General features: G+C 64.4%; 1 protein-coding gene across 3 annotated transcripts in view; it reads right to left on the reverse strand.

The window, feature by feature from the left end:
• Nucleotides 1–19,800, reverse strand: part of ADAMTSL4 (ADAMTS like 4) — a 65,466-nt gene that overhangs the window by 21,831 nt on the left and 23,835 nt on the right. For all 3 annotated transcript variants that reach the window (XM_089772671.1, XM_089772669.1, XM_089772670.1), the window contains exons 3-6: nucleotides 11,496–11,565; nucleotides 5,904–6,748; nucleotides 3,722–4,943; nucleotides 2,722–2,824 (exon numbers count right to left, since the gene is read on the reverse strand). In XM_089772671.1, coding sequence (XP_089628797.1) covers nucleotides 2,722–2,824; nucleotides 3,722–4,943; nucleotides 5,904–6,748; nucleotides 11,496–11,565 — 2,240 coding nt within the window. The remainder of the gene's footprint in view (nucleotides 1–2,721; nucleotides 2,825–3,721; nucleotides 4,944–5,903; nucleotides 6,749–11,495; nucleotides 11,566–19,800) is intronic.

Consider the following 19,800-nt stretch of genomic DNA (forward strand, 5'->3'; position numbering starts at 1 on the left):
CTACCGAACTCGTGAAAAACACCTGCCAGCCCCTGTGCCACAGACCCGGGGACGAGGGCAATGGGGGCAGAGGGCAAGGGAGCTGGGGGGTGAGCAGAGCGGGCACCGCAGCAGGGAGACGGGGGACTGACCCCAATTCCCACTTGGCCCCCCACACCCAGTGGCTACTTTCCTGCATCCCATTCGCTTGGTGCTGAAAAGTCCCAGCCTGGCCCCAAGTCAACTGGAGCTAGAGCTTTGGGGGGAGGGTTGGGCGGGGGAGCTGGGTGCCCGGACTCCTGGGTGCTCACCCCGCCCATGGGAGGGGGGTGGGTCCCAGGGGCAGCGTTTCTGCCAGGGACCCAGTGGCTGGGAACAGAGCGGCTGCCTGTAGCCAGAGGGGGGTGCTGAGTTAACAGAAGGCACCCCCAGGGTTCCCAGTAGTGACCAGCGGAACCAGTTCGAATGAGATTAGAAGTGACCCCAGTGCTCCAGGTTAGAATTGGCTAAGGCTGCCTGGCTCAGAATCAACCTACCCCGCCCCATCCCCGTCCCCGAGGGGAATTGGAACCAGCCTGTTACCCCCCTCCCCCGTCCCCAAGGGGAATTGGAACCAGCCTGTTACCCCCCCCATCCCCAAGGGGAATTGGAACCAGCCTGTTACCCCCCCCATCCCCAAGGGGAATTGGAACCAGCCTGTTACCCCCCATCCCCAAGGGGAATTGGAACCAGCCTGTTACCCCCCCCCCCGTCCCCAAGGGGAATTGGAACCAGCCTGTTACCCCCCCCCCCGTCCCCAAGGGGAATTGGAACCAGCCTGTTACCCCCCCCCCCGTCCCCAAGGGGAATTGGAACCAGCCTGTTACCCCCCCTGTCCCTGAGGGGAATTGGAACCAACCTGTTACCCCCCCGCCCCCTGAGGGGAATTGGAACCAGCCTGTTACCCCCCCCCCCCCGTCCCTGAGGGGAATTGGAACCAACCTGTTACCCCCCCGCCCCCTCCCCCCCCCCCCGTCCCTGAGGGGAATTGGAACCAACCTGTTACCCCCCCCCCCGTCCCTGAGGGGAATTGGAACCAGCCTGTTACCCCCCCTGTCCCTGAGGGGAATTGGAACCAACCTGTTACCCCCCCGCCCCCTGAGGGGAATTGGAACCAGCCTGTTCCCCCCCCCCAGGGGAATTGGCAGAACTAGCCCTGCCCACCTGGATCAGGTTCACTCCTGGTCCCCGCGGCGCTGCTCCCCGACACCCCCCCTGGATCGGGGCCAGGCTTTGGCTTCCGCCACATCAGCACCGCCCCGGGCTCTCCCTGGGGTGGAACCATCGCCAGCTCCAAGCAAACGGTTTTCGAAGTGTGACGCTCTTGCATTATTATTTAATTCCCACCCAGTCCTGCTGGGGCTGCCCCCGAGACCTGAGAGGTGACTCCCCCGCCCCCTCGCCCGCACTCCTGCTCAGGGCTCAAGAGCGGGGAAGGGAACAGAGAGAGACTCATGCGCTGAGGCAGGACATGGGACGTCCCAGCATCCTGCATGGGGGTCCCCCCAATCGCTTCCTCAGCACAAGGGCCCCCCGTGGAGAAGTTTTCCAGCTGATTGGCTTCCCACGTGCCCTGGACACGGGGATTTAAGAGACAAAAGGCCTTGCCCCTGCACACAGCCAGCAAGGCACAGGCGGTTCCCGCTCGTGGGAAGCCACGTGCCCGGAGGAGCCCGTGACCACCGGCCTGCCCGCTCGCGCAACGCTTACGTGTAGCTCCACGCTCCAGCCTCGTGGCACATGGTCCCACACCGCCCACGACACGCGCCATCACGCTCCCGAACTGCGCCCGGTCCCTGCCCGAACTGACGGAGCCAGGCGAGCGCCCGAGCAGCTTCGGACGAGCGCGGAGAACGAACCGGCTCATCAGACAAGGGCCAAGGGAGCGGGGGCAGTCGGCTTCTGTCACCAGGGAAATGTGTTTGCCACAGCCTGAGCCGCTGCCTTGGCGGGGAGACACGAACACGCCCGTCGGCGCGGGTCACCCGGGAGCCGACAGGTAAACACGCCCTGCCCCGGCTGGGCGCATCCATCACCACGTGTGCACACGGGCCCGACCACCCCGTGGCTGCAGGAAATGTGTCCTCCAGGAGCAGAGACCAAACAACCCGGCCGCCAGGAGCGAGGGGGATCGGAAGCAGAGCCTGGGCCCGCCAGGGAGCAAGGAAAAGGCCCAGAGAGCGAGAGGGGTCCCCGAATGCCATGGGGGAGCCAGGACCTTTCTCTGCAGCAGGAACCGAGCACCAGGCCCGAGCCACCAACGCAAGGCGGGGCGCGGGGGGGGGGCACGGCTGCCCACCCCAGCTGGGAGCACTGAGGGCTTAAGCAAGGGGGGCAGGGGCTTGGCCAACAAGGCTCTGGGCTCTGTGCAAAAGGAGCCTGCTGCTTTCCCACTTTGTTCATGGCACGGGGCCGCCGGGCAGCAGCCCTGGGGCTAGAGCAGGAGGGCAGGGCGGTGGAGCAGCACTGAGGGGCGCCTGCAAAGCTATGCAAGCGGGGAGCCCTGGGCTCTACCAGCAAAGGGGGCTGGGGTCGGGACGGAGGGGCACTGGCAGAGCTGTGGAGAGGCAGCGCCCCCCAGAGAGGCAGGCAGCTCCTAGGAATCCAACCCGTAGCAGAGCACTGAGCTGGTACTGCACGAGGGTCCACTGCCCCCTCCTCCCCGTAACCATGGGAACCCCGTCCCGGCTCCCGGTCCCTTACCGTCCGTGAAGGGCTCCCATTGGTAGAGGCGGCCCATGAACTCCTGGCTGTTGAAGGCAGCGCACTGCACGGCCCGGGCGTCCGGCTGGTCGGCGGGGCACGGCTGGAAGGGAAGGAGGCTGGGCTGGCACGCAGGTCTCCCCACGGGTACCCACCGGGGCGCCGGCAGCAGCGCCCGTCGCCAGGGCGCGTTGCAGACACCCTGGGCTCCGACATGCAGCTGCCTCTGGGGTGGGGCACAGCTGATGTGCCCCCTCCCCACCGCACTGCGATGCAGGGGGCCCCGAGGCCCTTCTCTGCTCCACCCAGGCGACACCCATTCCCCTGACAGAGAGACCCCGGGGGTCCTGCCGCCCGGGCCTCTCTTCCCCCAGCCCACAGACAATGCCGCCCCTAAATCACTTCCCAGCATGCTCTGGGCCCCAGGCTGGGCCGGCGTTACCTAAGCGGGTGATTGACACGCCCTGCGCTCTCGGCACACCACGGCGGGGCTTGGCTGGAGCCGGCTGGGCCCGACCTTGCCGGGGTTTTTGCCGTGTATTCAACCAACCCACCCATCAAAAAGGGCAACTTGGCAGGAAACCAGCTCCCGTTGCTCATCTCCTCCCTGGCCCGCTCAGCGGCGCTCAGTCCTGCCGGCGGCCGTGCCCCGCGGAGGACTCCTACACTGGGACTGAGAAAGGAGCCCTGCCCCACGGGATCGGTCAGCCCCGCTGGCTAACGTGGGGGAGGAAGGCGTCAGAACTCTTGGGCTCTTTTCTGAACGGGGCTGAGTGACCTTGGGCCACCTGTAAGAAGGGGGTGGCTAGTACTGCCATAAACTGGCTGGGGATGTGTTCCGAGCACTGTCCGCTTCTAGAGGAAAGCTGGGCAGATCACCTATGTGTCATATGCCCTGTACTGCCAGTGAGGGATGGAGATTCTCCAGTAGAGGGCTCTAAGTTCTAGGCCCACCAGGCTGCGGCATCTGGTGCCCTGGAGGGAAAGCCGAGGTCCTTACCTCCTGCCTGCAGGCTTTGAACTGCTTGCTCTCTCCCTCGCAGTGGAAGGTCTCTGTGCCAGGGTGGTAGAGATTCCACTGGGGCACCTCGGGGCTTGGGTGCAGGCCTGGCCTGGGCCTTTGCCCCCTGGTCTGGAACTGGACGGGGCTGCCGCGGTGGAGCAGCCAGACGTCTGGCTCTGCCGGCCGGCGAGGCGAGGGCTGCTCCACGAAGAGGCTCTGAGGGGCCCGGGCGCCGTAGCTGCCTGGGTGGTACTCGTTCTGCCGCTGGGTGCGGGGCCTGGCCAGTTGGTGGGGATGGGAGCGTGGCGGGGGGTCGGCAGAGCCTGCTCCTTCCAGCGGAGCCTCAGGCCTGGGTTTTGGGGCCCGATGGTGAGCACGGGGGCCGCCCCCTGCCCCACGCTCCTTGGGCGCCAGTGACGGCTCCGCGCTGGCGCTGTGGTTCTGCAGCACCACGTGCGTAAGCGGCAGCTCCTCCCGGGGCCGAGGGGCACGGCCGCTGCTCGGGGCCTTGTCTCCCGCGGGCATCCGGGGGCGGAATGGCTGCTGGGTGCCCCTCCTGCCAGCCCCAGGCCCCTCTCCCCCTCCGCGCTCAGCGGGCGCTTGCTCTCCAGCCCCCCGGCGCAGCTCCTGCCAACCCGTCTCCTCCTCTGGAGCCAGGGGCTCTCCCGCACTGGGCCCTGGGGTGGCTGCCACAGCCCAGCCTGCAAGCAGGGAGGGCTGCTCCGTGGGAGAGGGGCCTGGGGGCGCTGCGGCTGGCTTCCAGTCCCCTCCAGTACTTTCCTCCTCCTCCGAGAGGCCTGCGTGGGACTCGGCCGTGGCCTCGGCCTTCAGTGGCCCGGCGCTGCCCTGCTCGGTCGTGTGGGGCTGGCGGTGAGGCGTGGGCCTGTCTCCGCCATGTCCAGGCCTCGCCCCCTGCCCTGCCAGCTCTGAGCTGTTCTCTGCCAGTGCCCCAGCCTGGAACGGCGTGGAGTCCTCCGCCGGCCCGGCCTTCTGCTGCTTGCGGTGCGGAGGGTGCTTGCCCTGTGCCGGTGGCTCTTTCTTCCGCCTTGGGGCTTCCTCAGCCTTGTGCTTGGGGACCTGGGTGGGCAGCAGCAGCGGGTCACTCGGGGGCTCTGGGTGTCTCTTGAACCGCGGCGCCGTCTCCTTGTGCAAGGGCAACGCGAACGGCACCTTCCCGTAACCGTATTTCCCTGGCTTGATCGACTCTCGAATTCGAGACCTGTAGGTGGGGGGGAGGAAGGGGAGGAGACAGGGCAGTAACAGGCCCTGAATAAACAGAGCACAGAGGAAGCCAGGGATCCTCCTAGGACAGCTGCACCACCCTCTACTGCCCTCTACTGGGTGGCTTCAGGATGGCACATCTTGTGTCATGAGCCCTGTATTGCACACAGCTCAAGGGGATTTTCCCACAAGTTAGGCGGGATGGGGCAGGGCTTTTGGAGTAGGAGGATCTGAGCTCTTGCTCTGCTGCTGCCATGGGGCGTTCCAGGCACCGTCGTCATGGGGCGGTACGGGGCCTTGGTTTTGAGCTGCTGTGGGTGGGTCATGAGCAACACATAACACTGCTTCCTAGCGAGAGTGCACCCCCATTGCTGGCGCGGCCCTGTACCGAGCTCAGTAGGGGCATAGGAGGAAGGAGGGTACAGTGGTTAGTGCTATGGCCTGGGGCGAAGGAGATCCCAGGTTTAGTTCCCAGCTCTTTTTCTCACCCCATCTCACCGTGGACAATCCCTTAGTCATTCTGTGCCTCAGTTTCCCCCTCTGCCCAATGGGGCTTACTGCCCGGCCTTGGGGGGTGCCTTCAAGTTCCCCGGCAGCATGATGATGCAGCCCAGATAAGGCCTGACAGATGCTAGCAAGGGTGAGCTGACTCCATTTCCAAGTGGATTTAGCTGGGGGGGGAGGGCGCATTGCCACATGGCTAGTGCTGGGGCTGAGGCCAGGGCACAGTTGGTCTCTATGCCCAGATCCAGGAAACGTTGGTGCCTATGGGAATTAGGATCCAAGCCCACAAGCTGGGAGAGAAGCTTCAGAGCAGAGGCCCGGGGGAGGAATTGCACCAGGACCCCTCCCCCCGCACACCAGTCAGTGGCTGGAGGACAGTGCCCCAAGCCAGCTGCCCCCCCCCCCCCGAGCCCGGGCTGTGCTGTGGGGGGCTGACGGGGGACCCGGCTCTCACCTCCTGGCAGCGTGGGACTCCTGTGTCGGGGATGCCGCCCACTTGTGCCCAAGGGTGCTGTGTCGGGAGCTGCCGCCTGCCTCGGGGCTGCCCCGCTGCGGGGGCCTGAAGAGCGGGAGCGAGTCCCGGGCTGGCAGCTGCGCCGGGGCCGAGCTCCCGCGTCTGGAGAGCCGCTCGGGGCTGGAGGTGGCGGGAGCGTCCGGGTGGCGCAGCCGACGTGAGGAGTGGGCCAGGCCGCGGCTGGCGGCGCCTTCTTTGCCCGACGGGACCCCTCCCAGCCTTGGGGGCCTGGGGGCCAGGGCCGGGCCCCTGCCGCGGCTGGGGGGGGAGGAGGAGGCGTCCCGCAGCGGGGACGGAGGCCGCTGCTCGGAGGGAAAGGACTCGTGGCGGAGGTATCTGTTCAGGGGCCCGTAGCGGGCGGGAGGGGTGGCCGGCCGGGGGTGGCCAGGGGTGCTGTGGAGGGGGAGGGCAGAGCCGCTGTGGAGGGGGAGGGCAGAGTCACTGTGAAGGGGGAGGGCAGAGTCACTGTGGAGGGGCAGGAAAGGCCCTGGTGGGGAGAGAGGCACCCTTGACTCCCCATCTGTGTGAAGGGGGTAGGACGGCCGGGGCGGGTAAGGATGGACCCGTTCCTCCGGGTACTGGGGCGGGAGGTAGGTGTGGGGGCCATGACGGCTCCCCCACGGGACTTGCTGATAGGGGGGCAGGCAGGTGCGGACCCTTTCCAAGACCCCCACCCCGCAGGGCTGGGAACAGGACGACCACGGCCCCCAGCCACTCCAGGTGCCCGCAGCTCGGTTTCCGGCTCCGTCCTCCTCCGGCGCCTGCCGTGACGTCCGCGGCGGGACCTGCAGGGGCACGAGGAGACGGACCGGTCACCGGGGGGGTCCGTCAGGACGGGCCTGTCCCCATCTCTAGCCGAAGGGAAGCAGCCGCACCACGGGGCCCTCACACCCTCCGGTCGGCCACGTTCCTTAACGGCAGGGGACATCCACACCACTGGCACGGCCTCAGCCGGAGCCCCGCCCCGTCCCCCCCCCGTCCGCCCCTCCGCACAGCTCAACACCTGACCCGGCAGGCCCGGGCGCCGGGACTCCAAGGGGCCAGGCTGGCCCAGGTCTCTGGGCTTGCGACAGACCCAAAGATCCAGGGAAGCAGGGAGAGCCCAGCTGGGAAGAGGTCGGAGCAGGAGGAAGAGAAGCCAAGCAATGGGGCTGAAAGGCAAACGGGCAGTGCTGAGGGGCCCGGAGCCGCCCCGGCCAGCACTTCCCTCCTGCTTAAGGGGGGTTTCTCCCCCAGCCCGCCCCACCGCCGCTGGCCTGGCCTCTCCCGGGTTCGTCCGAGGGACAATCCCACGCCGGGCTGGGTGGGCCCAGCTGTGGGGAGCAGGCCTGGGAGTTTATCCCTGCCCAGCTGTTCTCTCTCCCCTCAAACATCCCAAACGCTGCTGGGCCGGAGGGCTCCTCTGTGGCCAAAAAAGGAAAGGAAGGGAAGGAGCAGGCGCGCCCCTCCCCAAAACATTTGGCACGGCTGGGGAGTGACTTGGCTGGATTTTAACGAGGGCACGGGCACCGTGGGGGGAGGGGAGTCCGTGAAGCCCGCGGGGGGCTTCCTCGCACTGCTCCCCCCTCCGCCCCGCTCTCCTTTTCCCCCGGTCTCCTTGGGTGAGCCCCGGGGTGGGGCGCTGCGGGAATCCAGAGGGGCGGCCACGTGTAGAAGGAAAGGTCAAGGACGTCTTCGGGCAGCCCGGAGCTGGCCGGTGGAACTTTCCGCCACTGGAGGGAACGGCCAAGGCGGCGGGGGCGTGTTTAAGCCAGGCGGGAGGGTTGGGAGCGTCCCCGCCCACCCTGTTCAACAATCCGGGGGCGTGGTGGGGCTGTTGCCCTTTTCGAGGCGATGGCAGGCTAGCACGGGGGCGGACAGGGGGTACCGGCGTGGCTAGGCCTGCGTTCCCATGGACACCAGGGTACATCTTCACTGCCAAGTGAGCCCCCACGGCAAAGCCCTGCCCGAGGCACCGCCGCCCCGCTGGCCCGGCGCTCCCCGGGGGCATCGCTAGGACCTCCGAGGGCGCATCCCACGGGATTTACCCTGCCCGGAACCGAGCCACGAACTGCCACAGAACGTGGCTGCCCTTCCTGGCCTCGGGGCCGGGCCTAGCCCACGCAGACACGCGGCTGCCTCGGGCGCCGCTCGGCACGCTGCCCTATGCGGCCTTTGCCGAGCGCCGGCTGAGGGCAGTGCCCCCACAAGCAACCCCCATCCCTCACCCCTGGCCCTGGCGGCCCAAACCCTCAGCCCCCCACCCCCAGCTCTAACTGCCTCCTAGCCCTGAGGGTCAAATCTCTCAGCCCTCTGGCTCCCTGCTCTACCTCCCTGCCCCCCACCCCCAGCTCCTCAGGCCCTGCTCTGCCCCCCATCGCCCAGCTCCTCAGGCCCTGCTCTGCCTCCCGGCCCTGGGGGCCCAAACTCTCAGACCCCCGGCTCCCTGCTCCATCTCCTAGCCCCATCAGCTCAATCCTCCAGCCCTCCAGCCCCTGCTCTGACTGCCGCCTTGCTCCCCCTCCTGGCCCACAGCTCTGGCGGGCTGCACCGCTCCCCCTTCTGCCTGTTCTCCCATCGGCCCCCCCTGCCCTGGGGGTGGAGCTGGTGGGCGCGCTGCAAAGCGGGCAGGTTGGCAGCCCGAGTGAAGGCCCCAGCCCGAACAGCAAGCCCAGTTCCTTGTGACTGTTCAGACTGTGAGCCCTGTCGGGGGGAGGAAGGGGAGACAGGGACTGTTTCACGCTCGGCATCTCTAGAGGGCTGTTCTGGTGCTACCGTGGTCTCGTAGCCCCGGGAGCGCAGCACTAGCCTCCACGCAGGTTCTAGTGCCATGCCTCAGTTTCCCCAGCTGCCCCAAACAGCCGGGTGGGCCCTTCCAAACCCCAAACCCCCTCAGCAAGGGCCTGGCCCGCTGGTTGTCGGCACCTCGTGCACTGGTGCAGGAACGGGGGTTGCTGCCGGACCCCCCGACGTGCAGTAGTTTGCTCCTCAGGGCCCCACTATAAAAACTGTCCCAGCCCTGTGGCGCAGGGGGTGTCGAGACGCCCGCCGACCAGCGTGGGCACGTGCGGCGACTGTGCACAACGGGGCGGGAAAAGGGCCAAGGTCAGCTCACGACGGGGAGCGGCTGGTGCAGGAAGGGCTGGGGGGTGGGGGGCTGCGAGGCAGAGCCTGAGAAAGTCATCCCCCCCCCCCAGCTGGGTTAGCCACCCCGCCCAGAAACAAACTCTCCCACAGGGCTCTGGGCTTTCCCCTCAGCCCAGCCCAGCTGCGAACTCCTGCCCCCGCCCCGCCGCTCGGCAATTCGGGAATTTCCGCAGCGACGGTGGGTTGGAAGCTCCCCTCCCCCCGCAGTGTCGTGCTCCTCAGGGACTTGGCCTGTGGTGGGGTGTCGTGTTTGAATGCGCCTTGGCCCGGCCCCAGACCACAGGCAGCCCTGACAGGCAGCCCCCCTGGCGGGGAGAGTCTGGCAAAAGGAAGAGGCCTTTACCCTGGAGTATCTGCCCGCCGCTGTCCCGGGCCACATACACACGCTCCCACTGCGCACGCAAACCCCAGCGCACGAGCCTCTTTCTCCCACCGGCCTCTGCAGCGTCCTGGGTCGTCGGGACGGCTCTTTATTTGTTCCTCTGTACCTTCAGGGCATCCCTTATCCTGCCTTCCAACCCAGACGGCCTGTGTATTGGCTACCCCTCTGCTCCCAGAGTGGGGGGCGGGGTTTGAACCTGCCACCCTGCCCTCCCCAGGGCGAGGGAGGGGCGGTGCTGTGCCCCTAAGACTATGCTCCCCTTCCAGGCTATGTCTAGGCTGCAGGCTTCTTTCGGGAGAAGCTGTTCCGGAAGAGATCTTCCGAAAAAACGTCTTCCGAAAGAGCGTGTCCACACTGCCCAAGCGCAGCGAAAAAGCGACCTGCCTTTTCGACCGATAGCGTCCACACTGCATGGATGCTCTCTCGCATGTCAGCTGTGATGACGACAGACGGAATGGCCACCTGGGCTTTTTCCTCTTTCCTCTTCTTGCGAACGAACTCCCTCTTCCCGGTCCACCCACGGCTTTTTCCAAAAAAGCCTTTTCATAAAACGGCTTCTTCCTTGTAGAAAGAGGTTTACCCATGTCGGAAAAGCCCCTCTGGTCTTTCGATTTTTTTTCAAAAGAATGCGATTGCAGTGTGGACATGATGTTTTTTTCGGAAAAACAAGTCGTTTTTCCAAAAAAACTCTGCAGTGTAGACATACCCCCAGAGTCAGGAATGGAACCCAGGAGTCCAGACTCCCAGAGCTCCCCGGATCTAACCACTAGGCCTCACTTCCCCCCAACTGGGAATAGAACCCAGGAGTCCTGACTTCACCCACCCCTGCAGCTGCTCTGGCCACACAGGCTTTCTACTGTGCTTTTGCCTGGCCCGGAGTGTAATTTAGAGCAGCCCGGAGGCTGCTCTAAGTCACGCTCAGCTTCTCACAGCTCAGTGCAGGCCAGGGAAGCAGAGACTAGCCAGAGCAACATCCCGGATCTGCCCCCTATTTGGGGGGCTGGGACCAGGGCGAGCGCAGGGTGCTTACCCCAAGGGAGGCTCCGGGACGAGGGCGTTCCCAGGGGAATGCTTCCTGCCTGAATAGCATCACTGAGACCCAAACCCGAGAGGGGTCCCATGTGCTCCTGCTGTGCCGGATTTTCAGCCACCTCTAGGGCAGAACGTGGCAGAGGTTTAACAGCCCACAGCAACACGCCAGGCAAAGCAGCCCCAAGGGAGGGTTATGGAGGGAGAGCACCAGCTACCTCCAGCGGGGACTGGCCACACCCCAGCCTGCACCAGGATATCGTATGGGATCAGCTGCAGCCTTGGGGGGCACCGGGGGAGAGCGCCCCCTAGTGGGCAGCTCCCCAACTCTTTCCAGGAGAGAGGTGTTTCAGCCCAGCACCAACCCTGCCGAGGCACCCGCTTCCTCCCCAGTCGTACTCTGGCTGCTCCTGCAGACGCCCGAGGGACCCCATGCGCCCTGGGTCCAGCCGGGCACCGAGCCGACAGGCTAGCCAAGGGCCCCTAGACATGCTCCCAATGGTGCCTGCCCGTCCAGCCCGGGGGAGCCCAAGGACAAAGGTGCGGAAGGCAGCATCCTACCAACCGGGGGGCACTTTGGGGGTGGGAGGGGCGGTTCCCCCCGTCACGTTTCCCGACGTGGCCGGCCTCAGGCATCCAGCCACGCAGCAGAAGGCGGGAGCTGAGCTCAGGGCAGGGCACGCGCCCCGGCCGTCAGGCCCCAGAAGGACAGTTCCCGTCCGGCGGGAGCCAGGAGCCGAGCAGGTGCCGGGTTTCCTGCGCGTAAGGGGCAGGTCTAGGCAGGAGAGAGACTCGGAAGAAACCCCCCGGCCTCGTTCCGTGGGCAGATGGGACCAACCAGGCGTTTCCTCTGTTCTCGAGGAGGGGTCCAGGGTCTGCCCCGTTAGCCACGTGGGGCCAGGCCAGTGCGGGGGAGGGTGCCAGCCCGGCTCTGTGCTTCCCAAGCTTCTGCCCCCCTCCCGGCCCCCCAAACCCAGCCGTAAGGTGGGACTCACCTTCCTGCTGCCCTGGCTGAGCGGGGCCGTCAGCAGGGCCAGAGCCAGGGCCAGTCCAGCCATGCAAAACCTGCCGAGAAACCCAGAGACGCCGCCATTAGCATGGGGAGGGGCCCACCCACCCCGCTGCCCTCTCCCTCCGGCCTCCGCTAACCCCTGGGCAGGGCTGGGCTCCAGCCCCCCCGCCCCCGGCTCCTAATGTTCAGTGGCGGCTCCATGTGCCAGGCCAGAGAGCGGGGCCAGATCTGCTCTCCACGGTGACACGGGGCATGGCCAGGCTCAGGCCCGGGAGACCCTCCCGCGTGCGTCTCTGCCGTCGCCCGTCTCACCTCCAGTGGCCGCCGCGCTTTCCCGCTTCGCGGCTCGGAGCCTGTGCCCCTGGCAGTGCCCTGGCCCAGCGCTCCCCAGCAACCCTACAATAACAAAGCCGTGCCAATGCCCGGCGCTCCCCAGCAACCCTACAATAACAAAGCCGTGCCAATGCCCAGCGCTCCCCAACAACCCTACAATAACAAAGCCGTGCCGATGCCCAGCGCTCCCCAACAACCCTACAATAACAAAGCCATGCCAATGCCCAGCGCTCCCCAGCCACCCTACAATAACAAAGCCGTGCCAATGCCCGGCGCTCCCCAACAACCCTACAATAACAAAGCCGTGCCAATGCCCAGCGCTCCCCAGCAACCCTACAATAACAAAGCCGTGCCAATGCCCAGCGCTCCCCAGCCACCCTACAATAACAAAGCCGTGCCAATGCCCAGCGCTCCCCAACAACCCTACAATAACAAAGCCGTGCCGATGCCCAGCGCTCCCCAACAACCCTACAATAACAAAGCCATGCCAATGCCCAGCGCTCCCCAGCCACCCTACAATAACAAAGCCGTGCCAATGCCCAGCACTCCCCAGCAACCCTACAATAACAAAGCCGTGCCAATGCTCAGCACTCCCCAGCAACCCTACAATAACAAAGCCGTGCCAATGCCCAGCGCTCCCCAACAACCCTACAATAACAAAGCCGTGCCGATGCCCAGCGCTCCCCAACAACCCTACAATAACAAAGCCATGCCAATGCCCAGCGCTCCCCAGCCACCCTACAATAACAAAGCCGTGCCAATGCCCAGCTCTCCCCAGCAACCCTACAATAACAAAGCCATGCCAATGCCCAGCGCTCCCCAGCAACCCTACAATAACAAAGCCGTGCCGATGCCCGGCGCTCCCCAGCAACCCTATAATAACAAAGCCGTGCCGATGCCCAGCGCTCCCCAGAAACCCTACAATAACAAAGCCGTGCCAATGCCCGGCGCTCCCCAGCAACCCTACAATAACAAAGCCGTGCCAATGCCCAGCGCTCCCCAGCAACCTTACAATAACAAAGCCGTGCCGATGCCCAGCGCTCCCCAGCAACCCTACAATAACAAAGCCGTGCCAATGCCCGGTGCTCCCCAACAACCCTACAATAACACAGCTGCTGAGGGCTCCAGCATTCGAAGCCACGCAGAGAATGTCTCCACCACCTCACAGCCTGGTGAAGATTTTGCATCGCTAGCAGCCCGGGCTGGATTTGAACCCGTGCCTCGAGCCCCCCTCCCATTCCCAAGCCAGCTGGGGCTCGACTGGGCGTCCGCGCAGGAAGCAGCTGCCGCCCCCCAGCCCATCCCGCCACGCTCCCCTGACAAGTGCTCAACACAACCCAGCGCCTGGGAGGGAAAAAGGCCCCGTAAGCCCCATCCCCGAACCAGCTGGGGGCCTGCAGGCAGGAACATTCAAAGTGGGGGAAGCACCGTTTGCTTTCCTCCCCACCACGGCGAACCTCTGGCAGACGGCGGCCGCCACCAGCCAGCAAGCAGACCCCTGAAAATCGGGGGGGACCCTCGACCAGTCCCGGACCAAGCCTTTGCCCGGACACCCTGCCTCACTGACCGTGGGCTCCCGTTGAACCAGTGACCTCCTGATGTTCCATTACCACCTACTGAGTCATCCCCTCTCCTCCGGGAGGATGAGGTCACGCGAATTGGCCAAGCACGTCTCTCTCTATCTCTCTCCTTCCCCCAGCTCTCGGACAGGCTGTAGCCGGCTCAGTCCTTGTGCGGATCCCGCTGCACCGAGCTCACCCTGGGGGCGCTGGGGCCAGGCACCCGATGGGGAGGTGTCCGTGCCCAGCGCCGCCGCGGTACCGAGCGCCACCCCAGCGGGCAAGCCCAGCTAGACGCCGCGCCAGGGAGGTGGCGCCGACGGAGAGCTGGGCCTAGGCCCCCTCCCGGCCCATTGGCTGCTCTTTGGGGTCTGCCTAACACAAACGAATTCCCGGCCTGTCTACGGACTGGCCAGCTCACCCGCCAGCCCTGCCAGGGATGGGGGGGAGAAGGGGGAGGGAAGGGGGGGAAGGACTCAGAGCTGGGCCCCGGGTGGACTCGGGCGGGGAGCTCACAGCAACCAGGCTGAGGGCGGCTGGCAAAGGAGCGTCCAGTTTCGCACCCAGGTGGCAGAAATGGCACCAGGGAGGCAGCAAACACCAGCTGGGCGGGTGAGTGGAGAGTAAATACGGGCTGGGCCGATCTATGTCCCGAGCCGGGGGCCCTGGCCAAACTCTCAGCAGGGGCTCAGGACTCCTGCTGCAGCCTCACCACCCTGCCCAGGGGGTCTGGCCCTGGGGTGCCCCTGCAGCCACCCCAAGCCTGGGAAATGGGGGCCAGGAGCCCCGGATCTCCGCACACCCCACGCCGTACGCTGCTGCCATGTCCCAGGGAAGGCACTCGCCTACAGCCCCGTCACCCTGGACATTTGCCCAGAGGTCCCATTCCTGGCCAGCAGGGAGGTGCCTGCACAAGCCATGTAGTTTGTTGCTGGCCGGCAGGTCGGGGTAGGGCAGCAGGTCAAGCTGGGGGAAGTGGGGAGTGGAAGTGGGTCCAAGTATGGGGCCAGGGAGTGGCACCAGCCGGTGGGGAAGCGGATTTTGGGCATATAGGCTGGGCAAGGCTCAATTGTAAGGGCTGGGTATGGGCAGCGGGAAGCTGACTTCACAGTCAACCTGTGGAACTCCTTGCCAGAGGATGTTGTGAAGACCAGGTTCAAAAAAGAGCCAGATAAATTCATGGAGGAGAGGTCCGTCAGTGGCTATTAGCCGGGATGGGTAGGAATGGTGCCCTAGCCTCTGTCAGAGGCTGGGAACGGACGACAGGAGAGAAATCACTGGATGATTCCTGTTCTGTTCACTCCCTCTGGGGCACCTGGCATTGGCCACTGCGGGCAGCCAGGAGACTGGACTAGATGGGCCTGTGGTCGGACCCCGTGTGGCCGATCTGATGAGTGGAGGTGCAGGCAGGGAATGGGGGTGGATTGCCAGCGATGGGAGGGGGTGACATTCAGATGGGGAGCACAGTCCATAGATCTCCCCAAAAACCTTTCCAGATCCCCCGGCACCCAGACCGCAGGGGTTAACCAGCTGGAAAGGGGGCGCCATCCCCAGCCGCCTGGGACAGACCCGCTCCTCCCGGCCCACGGCTCAAGGGCACAGGATACGTTCAGACTGGAGGAACGTGGCTGCCGGCCACGGGCGGCACTGGGGGAAAAGTCACCGTCCAAAGGAGAGGGGAAAAGCTCTTCCCCGCCCCCGCCCAATGCAGACGTCCCAGGAGGCCTCGCACATCTGCCTCAAGAGCCCCGAGTTCAAGGCTCTGTCCTTCCCACTGTGAGAGCCGGCGGCAGCTCGGGGGTCCCGGAGGCAGCTCCGGGAGCGGGGGAGTCGGCATTGCTTGACTGCGTGGGGAAGCACCCGCAGCCGGAGCCGAGCAATCCTGGAGGTCGGGGTGCCAGGTTAAAATCACCCGCTCAAAGTGCGACTTGGACGCGGTGCTGGATTCCGAACAGCATTTGCAAAAGCCCCCGGGGGTACGTCTACACTGCTGAGTAAAACCTCAGAGCCCAAGCCAAGGAACCCAGGTTTGGGGGGCTCCGGCTGCAGGGCTGAAAACAGCCAGGCGAATGCTCCTGCTCCGGCCGGAGCCTGCAATCCGAATCCCTCCCCTCTCGCTGGGTTTCAGAGCCCGGATTCCAACTATTTCTAACCTCGCAGCCCCGCAAGCCCAAGCCAATTGAGCTGGGCTCCAAGACACAAGGCCACAGGTTTTTCTTTGCCATGTAGATGCAACCAAACTGATTGAGAAGTCTAAGTACCAATGTAGGATAGGCTCCTAAATCACTTAGGCACTGATGCCATTTTAACCCTAAAACTCCTGTTAAAATGTCCTGAGATTCTAATGACAATTCACAGTACAATTCAGATTAAGAGAGAAGTGAAGTGTGTGATTCAAATTGCCATCCAGATTAAGATTCAGATCAAGTTTATTAAAACACTGATTCAAATGATTAGGGTTCAGATTAAGTTCCCGGCTCGGCCCTGCAAGCCCTTAAACCTGTTTAACTCTTCGGTCTGTTTCATTTCCCTGGGAATGCCCACGTGCAGAAAAGAAAGATCTTGCGTAAACAGCTGCAGGACCAGGGCCTCACGCTCAAATCCAGAGTCAAATCCAGATTGCATTTATTCAAAGTAAAATTCAAATGAGGTGTATGCAAAGTAAGCCGAAGAATGAAGTTCTGATGCCAGGTAGGACAGATTTTAAATGTATTCAAAGGGAGATGCAGGATTCAAATGCCATTCAAATTAAGATTAGGCCTCAGCTGGAGGATTGTGTCCACTTCTGGGCACCACATTTCAAGAAAGATGTGGAGAAATTGGAGAAGAGCAACAAGAATGATGAAAGGTCTAGAGAACAGGAGCTATGAAGGAAGGCTGAAGGAATTGGGCTTGTTTAGTTTGGAAAGAAGACTGAGAGGGGAGATGACAGCGCTTTTCAGGTATCTAAAAGGGTGTTACAAGGAGGCCGGAGGAAAATTGTTCTTGGCCTCTGAGGACAGGACAAGAAGCAATGGGCTTAAACTGCAGCAAGGGAGGTTTAGGTTGGACAGTAGGAAAAAGTTCCTAACTGTCAGGATGGTTAAACACTGGAATAAGTTGCCCTGGGAGGCTGTGGAATCCCCATCTCTGGAGATATTTAAGAGCAGGTTAGATAAATGTCTATCAGGGATGATCAGGATGGTGCTGGGTCCTGCCATGAGGGCCGGGGACTAGACTCGACCTCTAGAGGTCCCTTCCAGTTCTAGTGTTCTAGGATTCGATGACTCTAAGATGGGCGTTTCAGACGACAGATTCCCCGCCTCAAAAGCCAGAAGGGACAACTTTGAACCTGGCGTCTGAGCTCCTGCATCACGCCGGCCAGAGGGCTGCCCTGAATTCAATCCCGTGGGAACGGGAGCCTGCCTTTCAGCACAACATCCCCTCTCAAGGTTAAAATTGCCCATGCTGGCGAAGGTCCCCCCGCCCCTCCCGGGACACCGTGTTCGTGTTCAGAGGTAAAGTTTGGATTCCGAACGGATGGAGAGTCAGCTTGGAAATCAGATCCAAGGCTTCAGTTCAGAGCGTCAGACTGACTCGTCCCAACCGAGCCCTCCCCTCTATCCCCCGCCGGCCCCCGTTAGATCTCATTGTGCTTCGTGCGACGGTCTCCGACCGTGAATCGGTGGCAGCTCCCAGACGCCGGGCGTGCGCCAAAAGGCCTGAAGGTGGCAGGTCTTTTCGAGCGCGGCCGACACAGATGAACTCCCGCGCGCTGTGTTTATTATTGTTTCCCCCGCCTGGGCCGGGGCGCGGCCGGCGCGTCGAGCCGTGGGCTGAGAGGTCGGCTTGCTGGGAACAGTTCCACCATCTCGGCGGGGTTGGAATTAAGCAGCCCTGACCTCGCTGGGAGACGGCATTTCCGTCAGCTCTTCATCCGCTCCCAGCCGGAGACGCGCCACCAGCTGGCGATGGCGCCGAGGTCGCTGCGGCTCCCAGCCCCGACTACAGAACCGGGCCAGGGTCCCGAACGGCTCGGGGAGCCGGCGACGTACCACGAGACGCCTCCCTTCACCCGTCCCAGAGCCGGTCGCCTGAGAAAGTCAAGGCCTGAGCATTTCCCATGCACAGAGAACAGCCACTCCACGGCCCCCCTGCCCTGCAAACCGGCCGCTCCTGGGTTCCACAGGATTGCAGCCCGGGGGCTAATCAGAGCTCATCCAATTAGCTAGAAGAAGCTGGTGGCTGGGAAAGAGGGTGGCTGGGAAAGAGGGCTGCGACTGGTGTTCTGCAGCTGTCGAATTCAATGCACGCCGGGCACGGAAGCCAGCAGGGCTCTGTTTTGCTGTCTGGATGGGGAGGGGAAAGAAGAGGAAGCCTGATTCTCTTCCCGCTTTGTGGCACCGAGACCGGGCACAGCGCAAGTAACAAGCCTGCGCCATGGCCTGCACTGCCAGCCAGCCGGCTCTTAGTGGGAGAGGCTCCTGCACTAAGCTCCCGAGGTCGCAGGTTCGCGTCCGCCTCCCGCAGCGCCACTGGATTCCATGAAGTGACCCCAAAATCCGCCTGCTGGGAATCAGGCCTACTGATGAGGGTGTTGCTCTGGATCGGGGCGGGCTGGATCTGGCCCACCAAGCCCTTTGATCCCGCCCTGCCACCGGGCCCGTTGGGGGTGGGGAAGCCCACGGAGCCTCCTCCCCTGCCAGGGGTGTGTGGCACTGGAGGGAAGCCCCAGCTGTTCCAAACAACTGGCGGTGCCCTTGGCAAAGTGGGGGCAGGGGCAGAAAGATTCCCTCAAGGGAAGCTGCCTAGGCCCCGCCCCTTCTGCCTGATGCCCCGCCCCTTCCAAAATCTGGTGACGTGCCCACCCCTGCTCTGGAGTCACCCCAAAGTATGTGGATCAGCGTCAGGCTGGGAAGCGGCCGTCGGCGCTCAGAGATTCCCTGGGTCTCGTTCTCCGCTGCCATTTACGCCCGCGCAGGCTCAAATTCGGCCGTGGCCTTGGGAGGATCTGGCCCCGCTTCTCCTCGTGGCCCTGGGCCCGCGGGGCTGGGAGGGCAGGTCCCATCCCGTTTAGTGGGGAAGGGAGCTGCCGGGGGAGGAATGCAGGGCAGGAAGGGCACAGCTCAGAGGCCCCACAGGCACAATCTGCGTCCCCATCTGAGCACCAGGAGACAGGGGGGAGCTGAGCAGCCCAGCCAGGGACAGGTGCGGTGCACGGGGTCCCATAGTTCCACGGGGCTCTGTGCTGCTCCATCCCGGCTGGGCACCGGAACCCCCGTGGGTGCCGTCGGCTGGCTCTGGCTTCCGCCCTGGTCCCTCGCGGGCCCACCTGCTCCGAGCAGCGCCCAGGGCCGGAGGCATCGCTGCCCATGTCAGCCCCTGGGACGTGCGGGAAGTTCCCGCGTCCTTGATGCAGAAGGCGGCTGAATTCTTGCCCCGCCTTGGGCCCGGGGATGGAGCGTTTGCAGCGGGAAGCCGATGGCCCCTGGGCGACAGCGCGAACACCCTGGAGGGGGCCCCCTCCCGCTCCAGAACGGACCCCTCGCTCGTCCCCTCCTCCAGCGGCGCCCCCCACGGCTCCGCAGCGAGGATCAGGCTCCGCAGCACAGTCTTACGCAAAAGCAGCGGCTCCACTCGCTAGCAGCAGTAGCAGGCTTTTGTCCTTTCGCTGCAGCAGCCCCCCGAGGGAGAGACGGAGGCACACGCCCGCTCCGTCTGTTAGGGCAGGCCACCCCTACATAAGAGGACGCTGTCCCCAAAACGGTTTGCCGAGCTACTGCCCTGGTCTCACCGCCAACCCCCCCTTAAAACTCACTCCTCCGGCAAACCGAGCAGCAGCGGGCTTGCAAAGGGAGCTGCCAACGTGGGTAAAGGGCCAGGGCCAGGGGGTTTCAAACTAGGGGGCGTGCCCTAGGACTGGGGGGTGGGATGTCGGGCGCTGGGGCTCATGGCTGCAGGGGGTCAGGTGAGCAGTGGGGGGGGGGGGGCTAAGGCAGCTCCCTGCCTGTCCTGGCACCACAGACTGCGCTGCGCCCCAGAAGCGGCCGGCAGCCGGCCCAGCTCCTAAGTGTGTGGGGGGGAGCTAGGTGTGTGTGGGGGGGGGCTCCGCACACTGCCCCTGCCCTGAGCACTAGCTCCACCCTCCCGCTGGCTGGAAATCTGCTGCCGGCTGCTTCTGGGGGGCAGTGCTGCCTTGGCCCCCCCACTGCACTGCTAACCGGCGGCCGCTCAAGGGAAGTTCCTCCCGCCCCAGCCCTGCCCCGCCCAAGCGGGAGCCCCCCCCAAAGCTCCGCCTCAGCCCCACGCCCACTCAGTCCCATTCTCTCGGGTCGCAGCATCAACGATTTTCTTCAACTGGGTCATGAGAAAACGAGTTTGAAAACCTGCCGGGTTGGAGCCAACCCTGAGCCCCCA

This window comes from Pelodiscus sinensis, chromosome 22, assembly GCF_052426305.1.
Source record: "Pelodiscus sinensis isolate ZL-2025 chromosome 22, ASM5242630v1, whole genome shotgun sequence".
In the NCBI taxonomy this organism is placed as follows: Eukaryota; Metazoa; Chordata; order Testudines; family Trionychidae; genus Pelodiscus; species Pelodiscus sinensis.